The 20,159-nt window shown below is 47.6% G+C and overlaps 1 protein-coding gene across 1 annotated transcript in view; it reads left to right on the forward strand.

Annotated features, from left to right (window-relative positions):
- The window catches only part of PTPRT (protein tyrosine phosphatase receptor type T), an 890,462-nt gene that overhangs the window by 852,785 nt on the left and 17,518 nt on the right, over positions 1-20,159 (forward strand). The window contains exons 22-28 of the mRNA XM_017878051.1: positions 1,188-1,247; positions 1,966-2,082; positions 6,743-6,897; positions 10,602-10,737; positions 12,798-12,947; positions 15,374-15,547; positions 18,965-19,096. Coding sequence (XP_017733540.1) covers positions 1,188-1,247; positions 1,966-2,082; positions 6,743-6,897; positions 10,602-10,737; positions 12,798-12,947; positions 15,374-15,547; positions 18,965-19,096 — 924 coding nt within the window. The remainder of the gene's footprint in view (positions 1-1,187; positions 1,248-1,965; positions 2,083-6,742; positions 6,898-10,601; positions 10,738-12,797; positions 12,948-15,373; positions 15,548-18,964; positions 19,097-20,159) is intronic.

A 20,159-nucleotide genomic window follows, 5' to 3' on the forward strand; every position in this document is an offset into this window, starting at 1 on the left:
TGGGTAAGAAACGGATAATTCATGAAGATGAATTCTGGTCTCTGTGATGATGGGAAGGAGAAAATCTGGGCTTTTGTAATCCAGTAAAGGGGTATGGACATCTCAGGGCCTAATGGGAATTTAGGACCAGGTGAGACTTTATCCATGAGTCCACCCTTATCTAGTCCATCACTCAATTTTACAGATGAGGAAAGAGACCTAAAGGGGTAGAGTACCTACCCTGATGTCACTCAGCCAAAACCTAGGCACAAAATTTGACAGTGGACTCTCATTCCAGTGCTCGTGGTCACTCTACTCAGACTGTTCCCCAGGGACTCAGGCCCAGGGTGCAGCTACTGTGGACATAAAGGCCAGCCCAGGATTCTGAGGCAAATTTCAGCCTGTTCTACAATATATCCCACATTGGAAACAGACTTCCTCGAAGGATAGACCATAAATCTAAATTGGATTTGGGGAGGAAAGCAATCTCTTAAACTCCTGCTAGTGTCAAACACTGTGCCAGGCCCTTCCTGTGCATTCCTGCAACTTAAAATAATCATAGGAGCCCATGTTCCTAGTTATTATTCAAGTGCCCTGGGTTTGCATCCTGGCTCCGTCCCTTACCAACAGTTGACCTTGGGCAATTTTCTTAGCTTTCCTATGCTTCCTCGTCTGCAAAATGGGGATAATAATACCTACTTCATAAAGTCGTGTTGGTAAGTCGTTAGAATAATACATGTAAAGTATTTGCGGAACACTTTGTGAGCCATGGTAGACACAGTACACAGTCAGTAAATGTTAGCTATCATTATTGATAGGAAGCTGAGGCTCAGAGAGGTTTCAGCACTTTCTGGGGCCACCCAGATACTGAGTGTTAGGACCAAGCAATGAATCCATTTGCCCCCATGCCCTGTTGCACTATACCAGTGTTTCCCTAAGTGGGTTCCATGGGATGCTAGTCTGCGGGATGCTTAGTGAGAAGAGGGTTCCATGGTTAAATACGTTTGGGAAATGCTGCGTCCTCTGTGCCCCTTTTGGAGAGTCGCAAAACACAAAACACATTAGCACTAGCATGCGAAAGAAGCTGAGTAGTCCTGTAGCAAAGCTACCTATTTAACTGTGTAATACAGCATTTCCCAAACTCATTTGACCGCAAAACCTTTTTTTGTTTGTTTTTTGTTTCTTGTTTTTTACCTAACACCTATTAGCACCCAGCGGAACACACTGTGGGAAATGCCACTCTAGGCCGTGCAGCGTCCCCCGGAATGGTAATCATGCTTTTGTTCTTTTAAGGGGAAAACCATTATCTCTTTTTCATCCATGAGTGTGACTTAAACAGTCGACTGGGGAAAGGCTTGCTCGCGTCCAGGGTCAGAGAGGAGCTGCGCATCTTCCCTTGGAGTCCAGCACCTGCCATCCTTTCCCCACCCAAGAGCCTTTCTCCTTCCACACTCCCACCTGCCACCTCTTAATGATGTCCACCTCCCAACCACTTCTGCTTCCACCTCCTGTTTCCCACCTTTTATTCTCATCTTTGCTCAGCTGATAATACTCAGCTGCTCCACCCTGACAGAGCAGAAAGGGGACTCAGTCAGTCCCCAAACTGGCCACATGGCCTTGGACAAGTCATCAAACCTCTGAACTTGAGTGTTATTTTCATCTGTGAAGTGGGGCTAGTAACACCCACCTATCTCACCTTGTTCTATTTGATGACGTAGTGTGATAATGCATTGGAAAATTACAAGGAGCTTTGCAAAAGAAGGTACTACAATTATTTCTAATGGCTCTAGTGCCTCTGGGAGGGAGCTTAGCCCTGTGCAGCTTGCTGATCCCTGGCCAGCTGTGAACCCTGTGGACTGAAATGCCACCAAAGTCACCCTTGGGTTTATTTGAATGGGACGACCAGATGAGACAGCTGCTCACACTCAGCCATGTGCTTATGCATCGTTGTCTTTGTTCTGTCTCTTGTCTCTCACTTGGCCACAGGTGAAATGTGTGCGATACTGGCCAGATGACACGGAGGTCTATGGAGACATTAAAGTCACCCTGATTGAAACAGAGCCCCTGGCAGAATATGTCATACGCACCTTCACAGTCCAGAAGGTAAGCTTCCCAGAGGCTGTGGGCAGCCGGTCCACCATGAGAACTGGCTTGTTTGTTCATCCAGAACACGTGGTGACTGAGGGTCTGCTCTATGTCCAGCCCCATGCTTGGCACCAGCAACAGATCAGCAGTCAGGGCAGACATGGATCCTGCTACCATGGATCCCACATCTAGTAGGCTGGACAAACTGAATTCAATAAGCAAATCAATGAAATAACAACACATTGTGATAAAAGTCACACAGGAATACGCAAAGGATGGAGACAGAAATCCACAGGAGGATGGGTGGTAGGAGAGGGCCTCTTAGTGGAGGAGGCGTTTGGGCAGAGAATGAAGGAGGAGGAACCAGTGCAGGGTAGAAGGGAAAGAAGAGCTATCCCAGGCAGAAGGAAAAAACATGCAGTCTGGAGGGGAAAAAAAATGATCTCAAGCTGTTCGAGGCCTGTGGTCTCAACCGGGGGCATTTTGATCCCCCAAGGAATATTTGTAAATGTCTGGCAACACTTTTGGTTAACACAACTTGGGGGAGAAGGGTTAGGATGGTACTGGCACCTAGTAGGTAGAGGCCAGAGATGCTTATAAATATTCCACAATGCACAGGACAGCCCCCGACAACAAAGGATTTTCCAGCCCAAGGCATCAGTAGTGTCGAGGTGGAGAAATGCTGGTCTAGACATTAAAAGGAGGCCAGGGCTGCACAAGCTTGGTGAGCAAGAATGTGATTGCAAATAATAAAACATATATTTATAACTTATTATATAATCATTGCTATTCTGTCATTACTATTATATCATAATGATAGCTAACATTTACTGAGCACTCACTGAACCAGGTACTTTTCTAAATGCTTTGCATAGAGTAACTCAGTTAATCCTCCCAGCAACCCTATAAGGTAAGAGCTATTATTATCCCCATTTTGCAGATGAAGAAACTGAGACACAGAGAGTTTAAATCAGTTGTCCAAAGTTGCCCAGCTGCAAGGCTGGTAGAACCAGGAATCACACCTTGGCCCCTGTAACACACTTCTCTTTCCATTACACCACAGGTTCCATTCCTCTAAAACCAGCCACTTGAATAGACAACATGGCCACAGGCCTGAGGATGCAAAAGCATTGGGGACTTACATGCTTTGAGAGCTGTGCCCTTGAGGCTTGGACAAGTCCTTGCAAGGGCCAAAACAGGCTGCTCTGCAGACTAGAGCCCGGCATGCACACAGTACTGTTCCAGCATACATAGTGGCCTAGGACATACTGTTTGCCCTCGGAAGCTCCCACTCCAACCCCCAGACTCCTAAAGTCTCAGGGTCTTTTTCATCTGAGTCCGCAGTCTTGGGTGAAAAAGTCAGGAAGCCTGTGAACTTCCTCCACTAGGAGGAAGGAAACCATTGGGACTTTGATGTTGCCTTAGGTCAGGTTTTTTAGAAGCAGAGCCTGAGGCAAGGATTCAGGAACATAAGGTATATCAAGGGAGCTCTCCCAGGAAAAATTCCTAAGAGAGTGGGAAGCAGGAGAGGGAAGGAAAGACACCAACCAAGCGCAGAGGCTCCAGTGAAGTCTAACCTAGAGGTGATCCCCAGGGAACCTCCAAGGATAAACCATGCCACAGAGTTGTCCCCCTTAAGGCAAGGAAGCCAGACTTCTGTGCTCCCACATCAGTCAGTCTGCTGACCGTGGATCATCCACTGAGGGGTAACCTCCAGGGTGGGCCAGCCCCTGTCAACTGAGGGCATGTCTCCAGAGAAGGGGACAATTGGGAGGCAGTAGCAACCAACAGTCCCTGCAGCTGAGGCCTGGGAGCAAAGGCCCAAGGAAGAGGACGCAGGTGGGATACCAGTTTCATCTGTCACATCTGTGTTGAATGCACGAGGATGGAATGAGTGACTGGGGACATGGGCAGGGAGGCCTTGAGGAATTGCAGCTAGCAAACCATGTTGAAGAATTATGGTCCTTTCTTGGGTTACATTTTCTTTGTCTTTTAAACAACCATGAGGGAAGATATTACTCAAGGGAGATGCCCTTAAAAGACCCCAAGGGCCTCTGAGGATTAACTGGGCTTAGCCAGCCTCTCCACAGCACGCAGACAGGCACTCAGCAAACATTGCCTGTGGTTTTAGCTCAAAATCGGTTCCTGAGCTGGGAACCTGGAAATAATAAACAGGGAATGCTGTCTGCCCTTGAAGATAGCACAGTCACATCAGGGAGAGAGGATCCTTGATAAATCATCACAGCACAGGTGGGAAGAGCTCGAAGGAGGGCTTCTTGAGACTGAATTGATTTGGAGGATGGCATGAAAAAAGTCCAAGTATTCTTGAAGGTTTCTCCTTCAGCTCCTCCATCACGGCCTTAAACTGGGCCTCTGGTTTCTCCCTCCTAACAGGACTGTCTGCCTCTAGTCCTGCCCCATGTTAGTTTGGGTTTCCCAGAAGCAGAGCCAGAAGCAGCAGGGGTTTAGGTGCCCTGGCTCGTGTGTTGAGGGAGAGTTTGCAGGCGGAAGGCGGTGAGAGAGCCAGGACGGAGTGGGGAAAGGAGCTGAGTGAGGATGTGGCCTCAGCAGAGACTTGCTTCCACCTGAACCCATGAGAGCCCTGGAACATGAATGGTACCGCACACTTGGTCCAACCTTGAAGCAAAGGGGCCTCAGGGGCCCCCCTTAGGGTAAAAAAAAAATTTTTTTTCCCAGAACATGACTGGTTTTAGCACTGAAAGTCCCGCGTACCAGGGAACCCCTCAGTCCTGGGCTGACTGAGCAAGTGGCAAGCCAATTGGTCATTCTCCCTCGACTATCATCAGTCACTGGAGGATGCTGCCACACCCCAGGGGAGGGTGTTCCTGTTCAGCTGAGAAGAGTCCTCTTCAGAAGAGGGTAACTGTGAGCTGTGTACAGCCACGACTCAGAGCAGCTGGCAATGAGTCCACTGACCCAGTGATGGGGATCTGAGTAGGCACCAATAGTGCCCTCTCTGCAACCCCCGATCCACCCACCTGAATCCATTCTTCATGTAGCAGGATGCAGCCTCCTAAAATGCAAGTCTCATGATGCACTTCCTCTTGTGTGGAACCATCTGTGTAATCTCCCTGTAGCTGCCCAATGCCATTGAGATAAAGTCCAAAGGCCTTAATGTAGATTCAAGGACTTCTGGGATCCAGCTCTCATCTATTCTCCTGCACCCCCAGGCCTGTGGTCCCCCATGGCCTGCCTTCCACTTGCCTCTAGCATTGCCCTGGGTTGCTAGTGATTCTCTGCACATGCCATGCTAAGCCCTGTCCCCAGGCCTGTGCCCATGCTGTCCCCTTGCATTGGATTCCCTTCCTCTTCTCCTGTCAACTGGGTAATACTCACACATGGGTGTATTAGAATGATTAAGAGTGCAGACTGTGGAGACAGACAGCCAGGGTTCCCGTCATCTCTTTACAACTTATGAGTTGTACTGTGACCTTGGGTGTGTCACTTAACCTTGCTCAGCCTCAGTGTCCTGATCCATCAAGTGGAGACAAAAATGTAGGGATTTCTATCAGGATTAAATAAGTTAGCATGTTGAAGTGTTCAGAAGAGTGACTGACACACAGTAAATGCTTAGTTAATGTTAGCTATTATTTTCACTATTAGTTTGTTTCAAGATTTGGGTCAAGCATCACCTCCTCCAGAAAGCCTTCTCTGATTTCTCCTCTCCTCAGATCAGGTTAGCAGGTACTCCTTTATCCACTTCAATAGAATTACCCACTTGGGCATCTGCCTCCCCGACAAGGCCATGAGCTGTTCCAGGGATAGGAGCTATGGCTTTTATTCTCACCTTCCTAGTACCTAGCACAAGGCTGGGCACAGGTCACACTTGGTAAATGATTTTTAACTGAAGGAATGAAAAATCAGACTCTTCCTATTCAGTGCTCTCTGGGTATCTGCAGGAGATTGCTAAGCAGAAAAATAGTAGGTAGCAGGAACTGTCTAAGCAAAAGCTTAGAAGTGTGATCTGACCTTGGAATAGTCAGAAAACTACTATTGGGCCTGGAGTGTATGTCTGTGAGGGGTGGAGGAATGTGAAAGGGGAGGGGAACCGCTCAGAGCTCTAGGCCCCACTCTGTCTCCATCAATCAGAGAAGCTCTGCTTTTGTTTGGTTCGTATCTTATCTAATCATTCTAAGTAAGAATCTAATTAATAAAGAAGTCTACTAAGTTATATTCATTTTGAAAGCCACACAGACTATCATAGTCAAGGCTGGAACATGACAGAACATCAGACCTCAATCACTGAAAGCCTCAGATTCCACTGGAAACAATTTGGACTTGGTCTTTAAGGCCAACATTTCTTTAAATCTGTTCTACTCGATACACCTCCTATGAAACACTTGTCAAAGACCATCCCCTTGGCAAACAAAAGAAGGTTTCCTAGGGTGCTCTGTGGCCCCCAGGCATTCAGTGTGTGTACGAGCACACTCAAGACTCTGAGAAGTCCTGTAATAAAGCCATCAGTTTCACTATAACAATCCCATGTTTCCCAAATGTAACTGATCACAGAATGGCTCTATGCAGTAACACCTATTAACACTGTGAGGCCCCTGTCCCTGCTGGAGGTTCCTCGGTGCAGCAGCTGTGGCTCCATGTGTTGCTGGGTTGGGTATGTGAGGGCAGCAGCTGGAAGAACAGAGGCCTGTTCTTTCCTCAGAAAGGCTACCATGAGATCCGGGAGCTCCGCCTCTTCCACTTCACCAGCTGGCCTGACCATGGCGTTCCCTGCTACGCCACTGGCCTTCTGGGCTTCGTCCGCCAGGTCAAGTTCCTCAACCCCCCAGAAGCAGGGCCCATAGTGGTCCACTGCAGGTAAGTCAAAGGTCCTTCACCTTGGGAGGCCGAGGCGGGCGGATCATGAGGTCAGGAGTTCGAGACCAGCCTGGCCAACATGGTGAAACTCTGTCTCTACTAAAGATGCAAAAAATTAGCTGGGTGTGGTGGCACATACCTGTAATCCCAGCTACTTGGGAGGCTGAGGCAGGAGAAGTGCTTGAACCCAGGAGGGGAGGTTGCAGTGAGCCAAGATCGCGCCACTGCACTCCAGCCTGGGTGACAGAGTGAGACTCCATCTCACAAAAAAAAAAAAAAAAAAAAGTCCTCCACCTACCCTAGTGTGCCTCTGCACCTCAGCTTTCTTGGGAGGGACATGCTGTCTTTTCTAGTGGCTTTACTCTTAGAGACTCCTCTTCCTGTGTCCCCCATGCCCTATGCTTTCTGATGAGACTTGGTCGCAAGGTCAACCAACAAGAGGAAGAGCAGTAGTGGCCATTGTTGTTGTTGTTGTCTGAAAACAGTGAGGTCACCAGGGAGGCAGGCTGAACACTGGCAGCGTCTGCTGAGTCTGTCATGTGCACTTTACCCACATTATTTAATTTACTTCTCATCCAGTCTTGAGAGGTGGGCATTATTATCATTCCCATCTTACATATACAAAAACTCAAGTGCCGAGAAGGTAAACACAGAGTGGGAATATTTCACCTGCTTTTCTCCAGACACTCGCCCTCAGCTCCTTGACATGGCAGCAGGGTGCCTTGGTGGAAGCATGCTTCTTTTCATTTCTATTATTTTCAAAATCAATTGCCAGCCTGCAGGGTCCCTCATAGAGAGAAATGGACAGCACCAGGTTTTACCTTATTATGGAGAAGAGAGATTTTCAGCTCTGACCTAGAAAGTCACATTGAGAATGAGTGGCACGTCTTCGAATCCTCCCAAATGGAGATGAAGTATCATGTCGGGGTGTCCAGAATTAAAGGAGGATGGCCTTCCTGACCTGAAGCCCGGCCAGCTGGCATCCTCCTCCTTCCCATTGCCTCTCTCTTCCAATATGACCTTGGGCCAGCCCATCTTTTCAGACCTTGGATGCTTGAGTTATCACATCCCTTCCCTGGCAGTTTGTGTCAGTCAAGAGACCACGAAAGACTCTATAAGCTGTGGATGTCTCAGAGCCAGCCCCATCCTCATACAGCATCCATTTATCTTCCCAGCAATAGTAGCTACACAACCCCATTTCACAGATAAGGCAAGTGAGGATGAGGAGGTAATCCTGGACTCTTTAAGTGTTTTGCATGTATTCTCTGCTTTATATCTCACAGCAATCGAAGGGCAATAGATCATTAATCTCCCCATCTCTATATCCCAAACAGCACCCAGATCAAGAGTTAGGGAGAAAGAAAGACAATGGCAAATGTTTATCAGGCCCTCTGCGCATGATGGCTCTAAGGCCTTATGTATCTCCATAGCAGGTCATCTTAATGCATGTGAGCAGAGTGGTACCCACTCCTAGGTCTGTTCTGAAAATTATTAACAAATGGGTTGGCTAAGTGTACTTAGTGCCTAAGAGAGAATGCCTGACATGTAGTGAGCACTCTAATGTATCATTATTCTCTGCCTCTTAATGTATTCTCCCCCTCCCCAGATTATTAATCCTTCAGGAAAGGAACAATGTTTTCATATTCCCACTCCTAATCCCAGCATCTACTGCATCTTACATTTTCAATAAATATTTGTTGAATATAATAGCCAGTATTTATTGAGAAATTATTATGTATCCAGGCACAAAGCAATGTGTATGCATTATGCATTTTCATTGTAATTCCATGCAATTTATACATATTAGGCTATTAATGCTGTGAGGTAGATCTATTAATTATTAACATCATTTTATAGATGAGTATTGAAACCCAGAGAGGTTAAGTCATTTGCCCAAGGTCACGCAGCTAGTAAGTAATAGAGCCAGGATTTAATCCTAGGGGTCTCTTCAAATACCCTGTGTTGGATTACTATGTGATGCTGAAATAAACACAGCTCTGTCTTCACAAGGACCCTGCAGGGAGGTATGTTAAATGCATCAGAAATCTGAAGCTAACAGACACTAGGCAACTTGGTCACCACTGATAGTTCCAAAATTCAGAACCAAATTGGGCTGGTTCTTTATACTGAAGAACATTGAACATATGAACATTGAAGAAAAAACACATGAGTGACCCCCTATACTCCCTCCCAGATACAGAGGCCGAGTCTCTTGAGTCCCCGCATCTGGATTTTGGGGAGTAGGTTCTGAAGCAAACTTACATCATGAAATTTGCTCATGAATGAAGACTCTGCTTCCGATGGGTGTACTTTCCAAATTGTTGTAGATAGTGGTTCGTGCTGGCCTCTGCTCCTTGGATTTCTAATCAGCCAATATTGCTTTGTTGTTTTGTTCCATCTCTCTTCCTCTTTGTGTTTCTTTTGACATCCACATTGTTAGACAAAGACACTTGTTTCCATGAGAAATGCAAGATGTAAAAACGCAGTGGAAGGGGGCCTCCTTGACAGGCTGCCCGGCCTTCCCATCCAAAACTGCACATGTGTGAGGCACATGTCTTATGTGCCTCTTGGTCGGCACTGATGTTTCAGAGCCCAGCACTCATCTAGAAAGGGCTGGCCAAGGCCCATAGAGTCTCATTGAGTTCCTCTGCTATTTTGTACTTGGTCTAAGATTCTCCTAAAGAAGCCACTAGTGACCAGAAATCAAGTATGTATTAGGAAATTTGATTCCTGACAAGGGTCTCCGGACAGTCAGTTGCTCCAGTTTCATGATGCTCTTGCTTCGGAAACTTGATCCCTGACAAGGGTCTCGACGGTCAGCTGCTCCAGTTTCATGACACTCTTGCTTCATGATCCTGGGAAAACAGCCGCAGGTGGAGCCAGATGCTGGCCTTTGAACATTGTGCTCCACCAACCACTCTCCATCTTGGGCGCAGCTCGGAGAACTCTAGTTTCTGTCCTGTCATTCACCTCCCCTCTGTTCTCTCTCCTCTCGCTTCCATCCATCAACCCATTTGCTGAAGAAGAAAAAAGAGGAGAAAAGAAGGGTAGAAAATAGGAAAGACATGTCTATGAGACATCTCCAGCATGCCAGGAACCATGCTAGGTATTTTATGCTATATAGATGTATTATTTTAACCATCAGACAAGGAAACGGCATGTATATGTGTGGTTTGCACATGCATTACAAACTATACATATTAAGAAAGGAAATGTGGGAACATATAATCTGGAGCCAGACTGCTGGAGTAAAAGTTCCAGCTCTGCCACTTGCCAGCTGTGTGACCTCGGTCAGGCAAGGTAAGCCCTCTCTGCCTGTTTTCTCACCTGTGAAATGGGATGAGAAACTTCTTAACCTCACAGGGAAATCTATAGGTAACATTTATAAAGCACGTAGAACAATGGCATTTTGTAAGCCCTGAGTAAACCTTTGCCAAATGACTACATCAAAATCAGTCAGTCCTGATAAAATAGCCCTCAGAGACCAGCACTACTCTCTCATTTTACAAAGGAGACCGCTGGGGCTTAGTCGAAGTTTAGATGCTTACTCAAGATCCCCCAGGAATGTTGGGATTCAGACAGTTCTGACTTCTGCTGTATATGGCCTCTCAGCAGGACCCTTGGGGATAGGGCTGAATGCTAGGGGCCTCCCCAGGGCAGGTCCCCCACAAAGATCCTTAACACAGACCATACCTCTCTTCCAGTGCTGGGGCTGGGCGGACTGGCTGCTTCATTGCCATTGACACCATGCTTGACATGGCCGAGAATGAAGGGGTGGTGGACATCTTCAACTGCGTGCGTGAGCTCCGGGCCCAGAGGGTCAACCTGGTACAGACAGAGGTGAGTCCTAAGGAACCAAGACCGTTGGCCACCTGTAGCCCTGACCAAGGAGAAACATGATAGAACTGAGAGACCCATAGGTAGGGGCATCCTATGGAAAGGGACCTGGGTGTGAGAGAAGTGGGAGGGAGTAGACTCGTGGCTTACTATGGAGAGACTACTGTGGAAGCTAGGGTGCCCCAGCCAACCCTGGAGGTCTACAGTGCAGGGAGTTCCACCAATGAAGAATGGTGGCGAGTTCTCCATCTTTGAGGCCATCCAAGCAGGGACAGAATGACAAATTTCGGGGATTATTTGAATAGCATTCTCGCCTTGGGTGAAGTGATAGAGGAGGAAAGAGAAGGACTAGCATTTATTCAATGACCACTACATGCCAAGCGATGGTTCAGTCACTGCAGGGAATGGTTTAATCAACAAAGTAACTGAGTACTTAGGCTGGGTGCTGGGGATTTCAAGAGACGTAATACACAGCCCCTGCCCTCAAGGGCGAAGCAGACCTTCAGCACTTCTCTGTGTAGTTAGAGAGCCCAAACCTAAGAGTACTGAAAGGAATTAATCTTTATTGTTGTGTACCTACTGTGAGCCAGGCAGCATACATTCTTTCTAGTCGCGGTAGTGTTTCTACTCCTCCAAAACAGCTATGGTGTAGCTCCTAGTATTATCTCCAATTTATCAATGAAGAAGAAACTAAGAAATTGTGTCCCTAAGACCTCACATACCAGACTGTGGGAGAACTTGGGTCCATGTGACCCCAAAGGCCTCTGCTTTTTTGCCAGAACCACACTCTCATTAAGCAGCCTTTTCTGTCTATCCCACTCTGTGCCTTGGCTTATCATTCCCGTAATGAGCCCATCTTCTGTTCTAGTGAAGCCTCTGGGTGCCTGGGCAGTCAGAGCTGGGACAGATAAGGAACTGTGCACATAATCAATCCTGCAAAGGGAAGTGACCCATGGCTTTGGTACAGCCAGCCCCTCTGACTCTGCAGTGAATACCACCACTGATTGGTTTACACACATAGGCTCTGAGCTAACTCACACAGGCCAGTCTTCAGGCTTCTAGCACTAAAGCCAAGAGGGCTGCTTATCTATTCCCAGGTTCATGCATGCAGAAGGCAGGCTTGCCGGTTGCAGTCAGACAGATGAGGCGACAGACATATTCAAATGCAGATGCATCACGTTGCATCTGGAAAAGCACAGTTTATAGAGAAACTGACCAAGTTCTGCAGAAAAGGTCACTCAACAAACATTTATCTAGGGCCTAGAAGTGAGACCAACTTCTGCCTGGTGGATTAACAGATGGCCTTCCAGAAAGAATGAAACATTAAAGGTATGGAAAAGAGGGAGTGGAGTTTCAGGAGGAGAGAACAGCAGGTACAAATAATTGAGATAGGAGAAGACATGACACATGTTTTAGGAGCAGATTGTGAGACAAAGATTTGCGGGCAAATTTGCTTGGAAGGTAATCCCAAGACACACTGACTGGTGAATTGGAAAGTGAGGCAGAGCGGGGAAGGAAACAAACAAAGGCTAGTTTAACAAGCTGTTCAACACTCTAGACAACTGGAACCCAATTCTGCTGGGAACTCTGAGACACATGCGTGTCCAAGTGATTCCACCTAAAGGGAGAAGGAACTTAGATTTCCGTCCTCAACTCTCTATCTGTCACTGCTTGAGGGTTACTTTCCACACAGCCCAAGTATCCTCTCTGCCTTCAGCAGAGAATCACAGGTGTTTGCAGCAAGCAGCCTTCCTTAGGTAAAGGTGAAAGCTGAGGGGACATGGGCTGGACACAAAGAGCACTGCTACAGCATGTCTAGAAGTTTCTCATTTTATCAGTGACTATGCTATTACATCTTCTGTAAGAAACAAGACCCACCATAGTTCAGGTGATCATTAGGAAACGTGGAAAGTTGGTCCTTTGGGTTACAGTATAAAAAGTAAGGATTCTACAATATATTGACAAGTGTCTATTCTTCATAGCCACAATACTAAATGTGGACCACAAATTACCAGACCACTGTTCTTACCTGGCACCCCATTCCCTCTCTTCTGACTTTGCAGGAGCAGTATGTGTTTGTGCACGATGCCATCCTGGAAGCGTGCCTCTGTGGCAACACTGCCATCCCTGTGTGTGAGTTCCGTTCTCTCTACTACAATATCAGCAGGCTGGACCCCCAGACGAACTCCAGCCAAATCAAAGATGAATTTCAGGTATGAGCAAATCCCAGGCTCGGTGACCATCTTAGTCAGTTTGGGTTGTTATAACAAATTTCCATAGATTCGGTGGTTTAAATGACAAACATTTATTTATTACATTTCTGGAGGCTGAGAAGTCCAATATCAAGCTTCCAGTAAATCCAGTGTCTGGGGAGGGCTCACTTCCTGTCTTTCAGATAGCCATCTTCTCACTGCATATTCACATGGTGGAAAGCAGAAGCAGCAAGCTCTCATGTTTCTTCTTTTTTTTATTTTTTATAGAGATAGGGTCTCACTACGTTGCCCAGGATGGTCTTCAAATCCTGGGTTCAAGCAATCCTCCCACCTTGGTCCCCCAAATTGTTGAGATTACAGGCGTGAGCCACCACACCCGGCCCTGCATGTTTCTTCTTATAAGAGCAGTAATCCCGTTCATGAGGGTTCTATGTTCATGACCTAAACATCTTCCGAAGTCCCAACCTCCTAATACCATCACATTGGGGGCTAAGATTATGACATGGATTTGGGGAGGGATGAAAACATTTAGTCCGTAATAGTAACCCAACCAACTTCAGTGGCTCTGTGCACATTTGTGGGGTTTTCTTTGGGACAACTGATATGTCTATGCACTTTCAGTGTCTGCTCCTCTAGGAAGCTGCAGAATCTATTCCAGAACACAAAATGCACAGCCATGAACAACGACGCACTCAGGGATTGCTGGTGCTTATCTTTAACTGTGAATATGTTTTTTAACTGAAGTCTTATTCAGTTCTAGTCCAAATTGTGAATGGAGACAAATTTATACAAATGGGTGTGAATTTCATGCTCCTTCATCCCTGGAGGGACTCAGGTCCTGTCAGTATTTTTCAGTAGACTATTACTGCTAAAAGTGTGGTCTGCAGCCTGACCAACATGGTGAAACCCTGTCTCTACTAAAAATACAAAACAAATTAGCCAGGCATGGTGGCATGCTCCTGTAATCCCAGGTACTCAGGAGGCTGAGGCAGGAGACTCGCTTGAACCTGGGAGGCGGAGGTTGCAGTGAGCCGAGATCGTGCCACTGCACTCCAGCCTGGGCAACAGAGTGAGACTCCATCTTAAAAAAAAAAAAAATAGCATTAGGAGCTATACCTAATGTAAATGATGAGTTAATGGGTGCAGCACACCAACATGGCACATGTATACATATGTAATATACATATGTAACAAACCTGCACGTTGTGCACATGTACCCTAGAAATTAAAGTATAATAAATAAAATGATAGAAAATTTTTAAAAAGTGTGGTCTGGAGACCAGCAGCATTGGCTTCACGTGGGAACTTGTTATAAATGCAGAATCTTGGCCCTCGCCCAGACATAATGAATGAGAGCCTGCAATTTAATAAGATCTCTGAGTGATCTGTATGCATGCTAAACTTTGAGAAGTACTGTCCTAGAACATAGCTCAGGTATCCCAGATCCTCACCCGGAAGCCCGTATGGTCAGTGCTGTGGCAACATTGATTGGTCTAAGAAGTCTGGACATGAATCACTAAGTAAGGTAAAGCCAGAGTCCAGCCCTTTATCGCAAGACCAGTGTCAGGATTACACCCGGGCAATAGGAGCTGAGAACGAGGTATGAGAAAGCAAGGAAGCTCCAGGTCTTGCTCAAGTCAGTGGGCAAAGGCCAGGCCCATTGTTCCACGGGCAGATATCCCAGGCAGGCCGATGCCTTAGCAATCCCTAAAACAAATAACCATTATTGATTTGAAGTAGAGTCAGAGGGCTGAATGAGGGAAGGATGGAGGGTACAGAACTCTAGTCAGGACTCTAGTCATTGCATGTAACATCTAGTCCATTGGATAGAGCAGCTCAGCTCTGGCCTCAAACTTGCAAGATTTACTCTGCAGAACCCAAACACAGCAATTTCCCAGACATATTAGGGTTTGCCCTTTGGGGGGTCTCTCATCTATCCTGAGCAGTTCATCTAGGCCTCCTTCCATACTGAGACAGCTTTCTCTCTGAGAAGAGTGCTGGTAAATCATTTCCCCCATTCCATGATAACGCAAGTGATGTTTAGCCCTCATTAGGGATGTCCTACCCCCACCCCTCTGTACGCCCTCCTGTCTGGTCCACTCTTTAATGCAGCACTGGCTGAGCTGAACCACTTAGTTCCTCTGGTTGGCAGGTACTATGAGACTGTGTCTGAGCCTGTGTGTGCATGCGCTGCTTCTGCAGCCTTAGTGTTTTGAAGGTGTCACACAGCTCACACACCCTGTAGCAGTGAGCGGGAGAGGACAGAACATCACCATGGAAGAGAAATGGGTCCTGGGAAAGGGACAGTGGGGCTGCACTTGGAGGGTGGAAATAGGCAAGTTAGGCTGAGTTGGAACATCACTGTCTCTTTTGCTCAGGGGCAGCCGTATGAGCAGGGCCTATCTATTCACCTTTGTGCCCCACAGACCCTCAACATTGTGACACCCCGTGTGCGGCCCGAGGACTGCAGCATTGGGCTCCTGCCCCGGAACCATGATAAGAATCGAAGCATGGACGTGCTGCCTCTGGACCGCTGCCTGCCCTTCCTCATCTCGGTGGACGGAGAATCCAGCAATTACATCAACGCGGCACTGATGGATGTAAGCTGAGCCTGGGCAGAAAGCTCCTAGCTGATATTCTAGAGCAAATACTCTTCCTGAGGTGGAGGTGGCTGGACCTCAGGGCCCTGACCCCACCAGCCAGCCTCCCTGCTTCTGATCTACTGGTCCTAAGGACCTTTGTTCCCCTGAAGGCTCTGGTCCAAACCTAGACACAAGCTGGGCTCTTGGCTCCTTTTCTCATATAAAGAGCCTAGAAGGAACACACCAGAAGCGTAAGGTGACTCCCATGACTCCATGGCAAGGCTGCAGGCCTGCCTAGCAACTCCTTCCATTCCCCACAGAGCTGACTCTCAACCTGAAGTTTAGTAAAGCAAGTGTTCTCTTTGCTGGGCCTTGGAACACAAGACAGTGCAGACACAGGTTCTGCCCTCTGGTAACTCCCATGAGGGTTCCCAGATAACTCCTGTGCAGAGACAAAAATGAGGATAGCACACAGTAGAGGCTCAGTAAATGGTTATTGGGAAAGTAGTGGGAAGCAGTAAAACAAGCATGGGTTGGAAGCAGGCCGTGTTCCTGGCTGGCCTGTGAGGGGCAGTGCCCCCTGCCCGGCTCTGGGATTAGGGTCATGGTCATGTTCCTGGCCCAGTGAGCCTAGGCTTCTCCCCTGTGTTTTTCGGATACTTCTGAATATCACTTCCCCTCCAAGGTGTACAGGTGTTTGCAGCAGGGAGGAACTATGGACCATCTACTCCCAGCCATGTACTTTTCAGCAGAGAAAACGGAGGCCAGAGAGAGAAACAGACTTGCTCAGTTTCACCCAGGGAGCTAGTGGCACAGCCCACACATAGAGCTCCTTAACACTCTGGAACTCATTTCTTGAGCCTCCCCGCAATTTGCTGGATCTAATAAGATGCAAACATCTCACCTCCTCAGGCTCAAAACCAAGAATACCATTGCCTGATTATCATGGGCTCTTCCAGCTTCCCCTCCCCAGCCCATCTGAGTTCACATCCATCTACATGTGGCCCTCCTATTTCACCCAGAATAGACAGAAACATGAGCTGCTCTCTCCTGGGGTCAAGGCCAACAACTTCTCTGACCTCTAATCCTCTTGAAGTTTCTCCCCAAGGGCCTGGGTGTTAGAGGCAGGAAGGTCAATGCCTGTCGCAGCTCTCTAGTGGCCTGCCCTGGCGTCTGCCCACAGGGTGACCATATCCTCTGTAAGAATCAGGAAGTCTTGGCTTGGTCATATCAAGTAGCTAGAGGTGGAGAGAAGACCTTTGGCATTAGCGTAGAGCCTTCTAAAGTCAATGAGTAGTACATGTATGTGTATGTGTGCATGTAAGTGTGCATTGTGTGTGTGTGGTGAGAAATGGGGTCTAGGGGTGCACCCATACTTCCAAGTTCCTCCTAGCTTTGTCTCCCACTTCTCCCAACACCCCCTCCCTGCCTTCCTCATCCAGGCAAAGATCAAACAAGCTCCTGGCCTCTACTTAATAGGTTAGATACTGCCTGGAGTCAAATGCCTTCTGCCAAGCTCTGAGGCTGATTGTATTCTCTTTGTCCACAGGGCATTTCTCTCGTGAGCCATCACTGGGGCCTTTGCCTTTCTTACAGTAAAAAAAAAAAGTCCTTATCTGTATTCCAGCTCAGTCGGTGCATTATCTGGTAACCATAGCAGCTTTGCTCCTAGCAGAAAAATATGAAGTCCTCTGGGTTAATTTTTAATGTTTCCCCTGGTAAAGGATGATGTTATCCATGAAATGGATTGCCGGCTGATCCCTGAAACCCGGCAGGAGCACGGATCTCGAACATATTTTCAGATAAGGCTTTGTCAGGCGTGCTGGCCTAATAGAGCATTTATCACAGAGACAGGGAAAAAGAAAAGAAAACTAACATTCACTGAGTGCTGGGCACCATGTCGGGCCCTGGACTCGTACTGTCCCATTTTGCATGTGGGTGTTCTCATCCCCATTTTCTGATGAGATCCTCAGGGTCAGAGTATTTTCATCACTTGTTCAAGGTCAACTAGCTCAGAAATGGGAGCCAAGGATTGGAGCTCCAAGTCTGTTAACTCTCAAAGCCTCAATGTTTTTCCATGTCTGGAAATGGCTCAAAGATGATGCCGTCTATAGCTAGAGAGTTTGGCTTTTGGAAAATAAATTATTTGCCTCTGTCCACCCAGACCCCTCTTCTGAAAATTCTACTGGCCAGGAGACCACCCTCGGAAGAACCCCCGACAATGCATGCACGACGTCCACGTTTGCAAGGCTTTGTCCTGCTTTTTCCAGGGTCTTTGCCCTGTAACTCCACTGAAAACAGCTGTGACTCCCACAGAAACCATCTCTTGAGAAAACATATCGAGTGCATGAGCCACTGATGAAGTGGAGAATCTCCCCAGTCTTTTCAAACACATGACTTCAGGGTGGGGGGAAAACAGGGCCCTGGTTGAAGCTACCAGACCCCCCAGGCCATTTTCTCTGGGCCTCTGTTTCCCTATCTGCAACATGGGACTGAGTTTATTCTTATTCACTGGAGTGGCACTGTCTAGCATGTGCCAGCAATAATACCAGTGCCAAGGACGTAAAACAAAGTCAGGGGTGTTTCTGCCCTGCCAGTAGGCTTACATTCCCGCTCTTGTTTGCTGGCCTTTTCACGCGCAAATCTCATTCAATCTGTGTGACATCATTCCTTTGGATTTATGATTTCCGTTTTCCAGGTGAGGAATATGAGCTTTGGAATCATCTAATAACTTGCCAGTACTTAGCGCCCAATCTACCCAATCTGCCAAAAAAAAAAAAAGCACTCTACAAATGAAGTCTGAATGAATGAATGAATAAATGGGTGAATGGACGGACAGCTGGATGACTCATAACTTACAAGTGGTAAAGCTGTACTTGAACCCCAGTTCGACCTGACTTAATACATGTGTACTTTCCACTGCCCCACTGACTCACAGGACACAGTGCCCACCTTGCCAGGCCAGCTCAGCCCCTCATTCCAGCCTGGAGGCAGAAGGGAGCCTGCCCCTTTGGGAGAATCTCTGCCTCAAGCCAGGCCAAAACCTCCCCCAGCATCATGGGCACAGAGACACAGCCAATCCCTTATGTCCCAAGAGGTGTCTTGACCAGCAGAGCAACAAATCTGCATCTGAAATCTTTCATTTCATATTGTAATTATGATTATTTGCTGAGCTTCAAGGCATACATAATTTATTTGGATAATCCCATCCCAGTGACACTTTCCTAATGAAATGTCTTAGTTTGGAGGAGAATGTGTTCATTATGAGAAGGTCCCCTTTGCCGCCAGGGCATGGAGAGATAAAAGAACAGGCAGGTGCTTTGTATCATCTATTTGGCAGGCTCGGGAGCCTCTGGCCTCAGTCCGGGCCTCATCATCATCAGAATATCGCTGATGGATGTGTAATTTACAAAGCCTGTGTCATTCCTTTGTCAGAGCCACAAGCAACCTGCTGCCTTCGTGGTCACCCAGCACCCTCTACCAAACACCGTGGCAGACTTCTGGAGGCTGGTGTTTGATTACAACTGCTCCTCTGTGGTGATGCTGAATGAGATGGACACTGCCCAGGTAGGAGGAGGCCGAGCCAAGCCCTAGGTGGGTCAGGGGGGCCATACGCTAAACCTGGAGGGAGAGCCCTTAACAGCCAGTGCCTGCCACTAGCTGTCCTGTAATAAGCTCTGTCTGGCCATGAGCATCAGGCAAGCCATTCTGCTGCCTACAGAAGGTCCTGTCACCCCCCCAGACCTCCAGCAAAGACTCCCCTTGCCTATGGGCTTTGTCCAGCTCCCCGCCCAGGACCAGACTCTGTTGCTCCATCTCACAAGCATTGATTATTGTCTTGCTCCAAAGCACACAGATCTTGCAGAGCCAGGAGGCTGCCTCCCCCAGCACTGAGCACCTGCAGCCCTGAATAATACCCAGATGCCTGGCCACACTCACCTCCCTTCCCCTTCTGCAATGCAGCCTGTGCAGACAGAGCCTGGGACTTGAACCTTGGACACTTTACCCACTGACCACCTCACCAAGCCCCAGTTCCTCATGGTTGACCTTCGTGTCCTGGCAGGCTTCCTGCCTTAGCCCCTCTGATCTGATAGCTCCTAGCATCACGTGCCTATAGCATATCCCCATATTCAGGACACAGGACATGTATCTTGGGACAGTTTCTAGATTTCTTCAAGGCAGTGAATGCACCCCTATGCCAGGGCAGCCAGTCTGGGGTGGAAGAGGTGAGAATAGTCCTTCAGATTTTTAAAAATCTATCCTTTCACTGCGTTGAATAAAACTTAAAGTAACATCACATTCCTATGTGAGCGCTGGCCTTGTGCAGGCCTTGGATGGGAATTTTAAAAATTTTTAAACAGACCCAAGCTATAGTTTCAGCCCTGCAAAAGCTCATGGTCTTGCTCCAGAGACAGATGAGCAAATTGTCCCAACCTCGTGTGGCTGTTATAACAGAGGTCAGCAGCGAAGTGCTGTGTTGGCCAGGAGCAGGGAGCAACTAATTCTGCCCAGAGGGTGAGGGAAGACTTCAAAAAGAAGATGACTTTGGCCTTGAAGAAGGCAGAGGAGCTTTAGGTATATGGAGGCTGAACTCACTGGGAAAAGGCATTTCAGGCAGAGGGAACAGCAC

This window comes from Rhinopithecus bieti, unplaced genomic scaffold (assembly GCF_001698545.2).
Source record: "Rhinopithecus bieti isolate Rb0 unplaced genomic scaffold, ASM169854v2 scaffold_10347, whole genome shotgun sequence".
Classification (NCBI taxonomy): domain Eukaryota; kingdom Metazoa; phylum Chordata; class Mammalia; order Primates; family Cercopithecidae; genus Rhinopithecus; species Rhinopithecus bieti.